The 9,153-nt window shown below is 48.2% G+C and overlaps 1 protein-coding gene across 1 annotated transcript in view; it reads left to right on the forward strand.

Moving 5' to 3' along the window:
• LOC137633173 (uncharacterized) overlaps window positions 1-8,735 on the forward strand; it is a 71,388-nt gene extending 62,653 nt beyond the window's left edge. The window contains exon 3 of the mRNA XM_068365330.1: window positions 8,460-8,735. Within this exon, the coding sequence (XP_068221431.1) occupies window positions 8,460-8,735 (276 nt within the window). The remainder of the gene's footprint in view (window positions 1-8,459) is intronic.
• Window positions 8,736-9,153: the final 418 nt, after the last annotated feature.

The raw sequence follows: 9,153 nt of genomic DNA on the forward strand, positions 1-9,153 counted from the left end.
GGTCAGGATCTCATTAAGTCCTTGGTCGTGAGATGCGAAACATCTCGCTTAAACTCTCGATCCTTTGGCGCGTTGTGATCCCACGTGTTCCCAGTGTACGGACTTGTGTTTTTTCTGCGATAGTGCGTTTTCGCAAAGTGTTCTCAGTCCGTTCCCCTTGAGTTATCCAGGGTTTCTGTAACTCGTTAGTGTTGACCTTCGTGTGCGAACGATGGAGAACGTGCGTCGTTGTCCTGGTCCTAGAGCAGGAAAGTCTTGTGGGGCTTTCCTCTCTAAACCAGAAGTGGACCCGCATTCCCTTTGTTCCACGTGCAGGGGTAAAGTTTGTTCCTCCTCGGACACATGTCCCGAGTGCGTGAGTTGGGACGGCATTCAGTGGGTACGGTATAGTACAAAGAAAAAGAAGTCGTCTAAGCGTTCCCCCAAGAAAGTGAGTGGCGTGTCCTCCTTACAGTCGGTCAGTGATCGGTCCGACGAAGCCTCGGCCTCTCCGTCTCCTTCGCAGAGGAGTGGCCAACAAGCCCCCAGTGTGATTGTTAGCCATAGTGTCCTCCCAGGTGAACCCAGTGTGAGGGAGGAACCAAGGGCTGGCCCCTCGGGAGTAAACGGAAGGGCCGCGAGTGTTTTGGGCGAATCGGGCCACGTGGCAGGGGATCACGCTTCCTCAGAAGACCCGGTATGGGGCAGTGTGGCGATCTCAGACTCCCCCCGCCCTCGTGGGCCGGTGCGTCGGGTTCCCCCCCCCCGCCAGAAGAGAACCACGCGAGAATTCGTCGCCCGAGTAGCGACACCTTCGGGTGGAAGTTACCGAAGACTCCAGGGAGGTCACCGCTAAGGATGGACGTATCCCTGGGTCCATGGCCTTCTAGCAGGGACAGAGTGGACTCGGTACCCTCGGTATCCACAGCAGTTCCCGAGGACTTTCTCCAGCACCCTGTCTCGGACGGTCGACGGCGAAGGGCCTCCCCTGCGCATCACTCTAGCAGTCGTTACGTGAGGAACGTGGCACCCTCGGACTCTTCGGAAGCAGACTCATCCTCCGGGGGAGAACGCAGGGAGAAACGGCACCGTAAGAGAGAGCGGACCGATAGTGATCGTTCCCGCTCCAGGTCGAGGTCGCGGCACAGTAGGAAGCGCCCACGCTCTCACTCCCGTAAGTACAAGAGGGAGGTCTCTCCCGGCGGCGGCAAATGGTTCTACGTCCCCCCAGGAGAGTCCAGGAAGCACCGCTCTCCAGACTCTCGGTCCAGTGATCGAGCCTCCAAGTTGTCACTGCCTACATACAACATGGAACCGCTCGACCGGCCACGCAAGAAGGACCTCACTCTCAGGCACAAGTCCTCGAGGCCTTCGGTTCACCCCGCCCGGCGGGAGGAAGCGCGCTTCCGAGAAGACAGCCCGACCGAACCAGCCCAGCTGGGTCGGACGTCGAGCAGGAAGGACCGGTTGCCGGGGTCGGGTCTTCCCACCGGGACCGTGTCCTCCGCGTCCAGAGCCTTGGGCCAGTCGAAAGGCCTCCCGGGGTCGGTGGCACCCGCCACAAGGCGAGACCCAACCGTGTACGGTGCGCCCTACGGTTGCGGGACGGCCTCCCTGGGACCTAGTAGGGAGCGGCCAGTTTACCACCCAAGCACGGCTCCCCTCAGCCAAGCCGATGCCTCGGTCGACGGAGGCGAGGTTTCCCCGTCGGAGGACTCCGCCTACAGAAGAGTGGTAGGCCTCGTCAGAAGGACCCATGGGATTCCGGAACCCGCGGCGACGAAGGTGAATACCTGGAGGTCGAGCCTCTTGAGATACACGCACCGGGACGTCCTTCCGAAGTCCTCTCTGGCCCTGCCTCTCGCCCCAGACCTAGTACTCGGGCAGGAGTACATCGACAACTTGGTGGCCAGCACTGCGGAGGCCCCCAGGTCCCAGAGTGCCTCCAAACTCCTCCAGGGTCTTAAACTACAGGCCAAAGTTTATATCCCGGAAGGGCGACGCCCAGGCCCCTGTAGAGTGGACTCAGCCGTGGATATCCTAGGACAAGGCGGCTCGGACGAAAGGGCCAGCTCAGCCCCTGTGTCCTTCTCGGCCTCTGAAGCAGGCATGATGGAGGAGATGTCGAGGGACATGATTAACGTCTCTTCATGGCTGGACTGGTGGGCCTCCACGTTAGTTAATGTACAGGCCTCCACAGACCCCGACGACCCGGAACAACAAGGTCTCCTGTCAGACCTTCTCACCTCCGGGGGGAAAGCCCTCAAATTTATGGCTTATCAGGCACTCACCTTGACGGCCAACTGGGTCCTCCGGAAGCGGGACACAGTGCTTTCCAAAGTGTCAAGGAAAATCCCGGACAGACAGGCGCGAGTGATTCGCACCCTACCCCTAGGAGGCGAGTCCCTGTTTCCGTTGAAGGAATTAGAAGTGCTGATGGAGAAGGTGTACAAGAGGAGAGAAACCAACGTCCCTAAGCAAACATCCTCCAGGAGGCCTCCTTATAGGAGGTCAGTCTCGGATAGTGCCGTGGCCCCTCAGGCTGTCCCCAGCTCTTCGAGGAGGGACGCCCCCGCCTCTTCCTGGACATCAACTCCTCAGCCCTCCCGCAGGGGAGCTACAGCTTCTGCCAGCTCCTTCAGGTCGGGTTACTCCACCTCGAAGAGGGGCAGATCAGGCCGCCCCTCTAGGAGAAGGTAGAGGGAGAGGCCCCCTACTCCCGCCCAAGCCTCGGGTTGGGGGATGCCTCAGACCCTATTGGCAAGCATGGAAAACGTATGGGGCGAATGCTTGGACGGTGTCCGTCCTGAAAGAAGGCTACAGGATCCCCTTCATAGCGGACTCACCCCCTCTTATTCCAGCCACCCAAACAGAATGGTTAGCTCCCAGGGACCCGTTGAAAAGGGCTACCCTGCAAAAAGAAGTTTCCTCCATGTTGGAAAAGGGAGCCATGGAAGAAGTCCTTCTCCCAGGGCCAGGCTTCTACAGCCGCCTGTTCCTGGTGGAGAAAGCAACGGGGGGGTGGAGACCGGTGATAGACCTGTCGGCCCTCAACAGGTTCGTCAAGAAGACGGACTTCAAGATGGACACCCCAAAATCCGTCCTGATGTCCTTGAGGGAGAAAGATTTTATGATGACGGTCGACCTCAAGGACGCGTACTTCCAAATTCCGGTCCACCCGTCGAGTCGGAAGTTCCTCCGGGTAAAATGGGGCTCCCAGATCCTGCAGTTCCGGACCCTCTGCTTCGGACTGTCGACGGCCCCTCAGGTGTTCACGAGGGTCTTCGCGACAGTCTCAGTATGGGCTCACGAACGAGGTATCCGCCTCATCAGGTACCTGGACGACTGGTTGCTCCTTTCCAGTTCAAAGGCCCTCTTGGAAGAGCAAGGAAAGGACCTCCTCCGTTTCTGCAGGAGTCTGGGAATCATTATCAACCGGGAGAAATCGAACCTAACGCCATCCAACAAAATGGGGTACTTGGGGATGACGTTGGACACCGTGCAGGGGAAGGCCTTCCCCTCGGAAGACAGGATACAGAACCTCGTCAAGATCATTCAGCCGTGCCTGTCGGGGCTTCCCAGGAAAGCGAAAGACTGGCAGAGGCTGATAGGCCATCTGGTCTCATTAGAGAAGCTAGTCCCCCAAGGGAAGATACGGCTCAGACCCGTACAATGGAACCTCAAGGCTCTATGGTCCCAGACAGGCTCTCAGAAAACATCGATCCCAGTCCTCCCGGACACGAAAGCAGCCTTGAATTGGTGGCGATGCCAGTCGAACTCCCTCAAGGGGATGCCCCTCGGGTCCTGTCCCCCCGAGTTTCTCCTGTTCACGGACGCCTCCAGCCTAGGGTGGGGAGCCCACCTGCGGTAGGAAACAGCAAGCGGGACCTGGTCAGAGACCGAAAAGCATCTCCACATCAACGTCCTAGAGCTAAAAGCAGTACAAAAGGCATGTCTGCACTTTGCAAGTCGGTTGAAGGGAAACACCGTGGCCCTAATGTGCGACAACGCCACGGTGGTAGCCTACATCAAGAAACAAGGGGGCATGAAGTCGAAGGAACTGTGCGACCTCACCGTAAACATCTTGCACTGGGCGGACGAACACCAGGTAACACTGCTAGCAAGGTTCATCCCCGGGAAAAGGAACGTGCTAGCCGACGGCCTCAGCAGGATAGGTCAGATAGTAGGGACAGAATGGTCCCTACAACCAGCGGTGGCCAGACTCATCCTTCAACGCTGGGGCTCCCCGGTGATAGACCTATTCGCAACAAAGCTCAACGCCAAGTTACCGGTTTATTGCTCCCCGGTACCAGACGAAGGAGCAGCCCTAGAAGACGCCTTCCAGCACAGGTGGGACAACCTGGACGTTTATGCCTTTCCCCCCTTCACGCTGCTAAGGCAAGTGCTCAACAGAGTAAGAACCTCCCAAAACCTAAAGATGACTTTGGTAGCGCCCTGGTGGCCGGAGAGAGAGTGGTTCGCGGATCTGAAAGACCTGGCAAGCCATCCGCCATGGCCTCTGCCCCCCAGGTCAGATCTACTGAGTCAACCGCACTTCCTCAGGTTCCACGACAACCCTCTCTCTCTTCGCCTTCACGCCTGGAGACTATCGAGCGACTCCTGAAGAAGGAGGGGTACTCCTCCTCCACAGCCAAGAGGATGTCCCTATACCTAAGAAAATCCTCTACCGTAGTCTACCAGGCGAAGTGGGCCGCCTTTACGAAATGGTGCGCGACAAAACAAATAAGACCTCTCAAAGCCTCGGTCCCTGACATAGCTGATTTTCTAGTGTACCTTAGGGATAAAATAGGAATGTCAATCCCGGCTATTAAAGGAGTACGAGCAGCCTTAGGCCAAGTCTTTCTCCTGAAAGGCATCGACCTGGGGACCTCAAGACACATAGGGATGCTGATTAGAAGTTTCGAACAATCCTGCCCTCCCCAAGCCAGGAGAGTGCCTAGATGGGACCTGGCCAAGGTCCTGAAAATGTTGTGTCGTCCACCCTTTGAACCACTCAGAGATATCGGGGACAAAGATCTCACCCTCAAGACAGTCTTCTTGCTAGCCTTAGCTTCGGCTAAGAGGGTAGGTGAGATCCACGGTCTCTCCTACGACGTGGCACACTCCAAAGGGTGGAAGGAGGTATCTTTCAAGTTCGTACCCTCCTTTGTAGCAAAGACTCAGAACCCAGCAGTCTGGGACCCGAGGTTTGAAGGTTTCTCTTTTCCGGCCATCCCCAAGACAGGCAATACGGACGACCTGAAGTTATGCCCGGTCAGGACGATCAGGAAATACCTGGAAAGGACGGCCCATCTCCGTCCGGGTGCCAAGAACCTCTTCGTCTCTTCAGGCGTTAATAAGAAGCAAGTGTCCAAGAACACTATTTCCTTCTGGCTGAGACAAGTCATCACTAGGGCTTATGAAGAAGACAAGGTGGCAGTACCAGGCACTCCCCGTCCCCATGACATCAGAGGCCTGAGCACTTCCTTGGCCTTTGAGAGAAATATGGCAGTGGGCCAGATCCTGCAGGCCGGCACTTGGTCACACCAGTCGACCTTCACGGCCCACTACCTCAAAGACTACTCAAGAAAGTCTTTGGATGGATTCTCCATTGGGACAGTCATCGCCGCCCTCCAAGCGGTGTAGTGGCAGGCTGGAAGACGTCCCCAACAAGTGAATAGACTCATCCCTACTTCTTCAGGAGAAGACTCGGTAGAGAAAATGTCAAGAGGTAAGCCTTAAATTATAAGCGTAAGTTTTCCACTGCTACCCCCCTATCCGCTCTCTGTACCCCCGCATTACGTAGCCCTCCAGGCACCATGTGCCTAACTAAGTGGCAGAATGGCTCTCCCGCCTCCTAAAGTGTAAGTCTCCGAAGAGGTAATTCGAGGTAAAGTATTCGTGTCGGAACAAATGAAAAATTTTAAGTAATTTTTATTTTTCCTAACATACTTACCGAGAATTACCTCTGAGTAATGGCCCTCCCTTCCGTCCCCGAGTGCCATTCTTCCATTGCCGAGTCGGGCTAAACGGAGGACTTAATGAGATCCTGACCCGGGAAAAGCAGTGACCTGCCCTAATCCGGGCCGCAGGAATTATCCTGGCGGCGGGGGTAGGAACTATCGGGAGCGAGATAGGTGGGGTAGCGCGGGAAATCTTGGTCGAGATTGAGAGAGGTCAAGGACCCTCCCAAGAGGTAATTCTCGGTAAGTATGTTAGGAAAAATAAAAATTACTTAAAATTTTTCATATATATATATATATATATATATATATATATATATATATATATATATATATATATATATATATATATATATATATTATACTTGTCAATCACCTCAAAAGTATTTTATAGTAATTCCAGTCATATAGTTTTAAATGTCCATATATGACAAATTGATGGCGCACAAATATTTAGTTCAGTTTTAGGTAATTTGATATTTCATTTCAAGATAGAACCCTCGATTACTCCAATTTCCCTCAATCGGGAATCATTATATAAATCCAGTATCAAGATTTTGTTCCTGGCCAGGTATTTCGTAGTGACATTGCATAAATTTTATTGCTTCATTTAAAATCCAGAGAATATACCATTACGTTTCATTTGAAGTTAATAAAATGTTTCATTAAATTTGATTGTTTCATTTAGAATCCAGAGAATATTCCATTACGTTTCATTTGAAGCTAAGAGAATGTTTCATTAAATTTGATTGTTTCATTTAGAATCCAGAGACTATTCCATTACGTTTCATTTGAAGCTAATAGAATGTTTCATTAAATTTGATTGTTTCATTTAGAATCCAGAGAATATTCCATAACGTTTCATTTGAAGCTAAGAGAATGTTTCATTAAATTTGATTGTTTCATTTATAATCCAGAGACTATTCCATTACGTTTCATTTGAAGCTAATAGAATGTTTCATTAAATTTGATTGTTTCATTTGAAATCCAGAGACTATTCCATTACGTTTCATTTGAAGCTAAGAGAATGTTTCATTAAATTTGATTGTTTCATTTAGAATCCAGAGACTATTCCATTACGTTTCATTTGAAGCTAATAGAATGTTTCATTAAATTTGATTGTTTCATTTAGAATCCAGAGACTATTCCATTACGTTTCATTTGAAGCTAAGAGAATGTTTCATTAAATTTGATTGTTTCATTTAGAATCCAGAGACTATTCCATTACGTTTCATTTGAAGCTAAGAGAATGTTTCATTAAATTTGATTGTTTCATTTAGAATCCAGAGACTATTCCATTACGTTTCATTTGAAGCTAAGAGAATGTTTCATTAAATTTGATTGTTTCATTTAGAATCCAGAGACTATTCCATTACGTTTCATTTGAAGCTAAGAGAATGTTTCATTAAATTTGATTGTTTCATTTAGAATCCAGAGACTATTCCATTACGTTTCATTTGAAGCTAAGAGAATGTTTCATTAAATTTGATTGTTTCATTTAGAATCCAGAGACTATTCCATTACGTTTCATTTGAAGCTAATAGAATGTTTCATTATTTTTCAGGTTGAAATCCATTGAGTATCCCATCATAGTACTGTATGTCTAATACAACAGAATATTCCATAAGTCTTCAAATCTAATGAATATTTGAAACCCATTGAATACTCCATTATGTTTCATGCAAATCTCATAGAATATCCCATTATGTTCTAAAATCCGTGGAATATTCCTTATTTCTTTTGGAATCCATAGAATACTCCATTATGCTTCAGGAAAATCCCATAGAATATTCGATTATGTTCTGAAATCCGTGGAATATTCCATATTTCTTTTTAAATGCCTTGAACATTCCATTATGTTTTATGCAAAGCCCATAGAATACTCCATTATGTTTTTAGTAAATCCCATAGAATAATCCATTATGTTCTGAAATCCATGGAATATTCCATATTTCTTTTAAAATTCCTAGAATACTTCAATATATTTCATGCAAATCCCACAGAGTACTCCATTGTGTTTCATGCAAATCCATGAAATATTCCATGTTTCTTTTTGAAATCCATAGAATACTTCATTATAATTTATGCAAATCCCATAGAATACTCCATCATATTTCATGCAAATTCCATAGAATACTCCACCATATTTCAGGCAAATCCCACAGAATACCCCATAACGTTTCATGCAAAGCCCATAGAATACTCCATTATGTTTCATGTAAATCCCATAACATATTCCATTATTTTTCATATAAATCCCACAGAATGCCCCATTACGTTTCATGCAAAGCCCATAGAATACTCCATTATGTTTCATGCAAATCCCATAACATATTCCATTATATTTCATGCAAATCCCACAGAATACCCCATTACGTTTCATGCAAAGCCCACAGAATACTCCATTATGTTTCATGCAAATCACATAACATATTCCATTATATTTCATATAAATCCCACAGAATACACATCTGTTTATTCTCTCTCCTAGTAATCCTTTTCGAATTCTGCACACAGGTGATGGCAGGCAGCGAAAATTCAGACGTCGTGGATGGCGCTGGGGCGGAGACCCCGGTCTCTGTCGAGGACGAGAGGAAGATTTCGGTGAAGGAGGTCTCGCAGAGATTCAATCGCATGGCCTCCGAGGTGCAACTCATACCTTCTTCCCGAGGTTCATCAAAGAGTAATCGCAGTTCAAGAAGTGATAGGGTAAGTAAAACCTGTTGTGACGCAGACTCTCTTTTTGTTTTGCCGGAGATTTTGCGAAAGGTGTGTATTCACTTGAGCATGTAGCCATTACCTTTGATGCTGCTACTTTTTTTTATTTACCTTAGATTACCTCAAAACGTTTCCAATTTCCTTAAATTTGAAGTTGGAAAAACTGAAATTACCTTAAATTACCTTGAAATTACTTTGAAAATATGCAATTTACCTCAAACTAAGGTAATTACCTTGAAAGTTAAGCCTTGATTCATCCCCTGTTGTTTTGTATTTATTTGTTTGGGAGCAACTTTACACAAAAACTAGTGTACTGAGTTTGACCAAATATGTTAATCATGTTAGGTATGGGCCAAGGATGAATCTTTATCAGTTTGGATAAAGAAGATCTAAGTACAAGTACGTAGCAGTACTTTGAAAATAATCGCAGTGTTAATTAAGTAAACGGCAAATATTTTGATTGTTTATTTTTTTGTTTGTAAACAACATTACG

The sequence above is a fragment of the Palaemon carinicauda genome, chromosome 42 (genome assembly GCF_036898095.1).
Source record: "Palaemon carinicauda isolate YSFRI2023 chromosome 42, ASM3689809v2, whole genome shotgun sequence".
Lineage (NCBI taxonomy): Eukaryota > Metazoa > Arthropoda > Malacostraca > Decapoda > Palaemonidae > Palaemon > Palaemon carinicauda.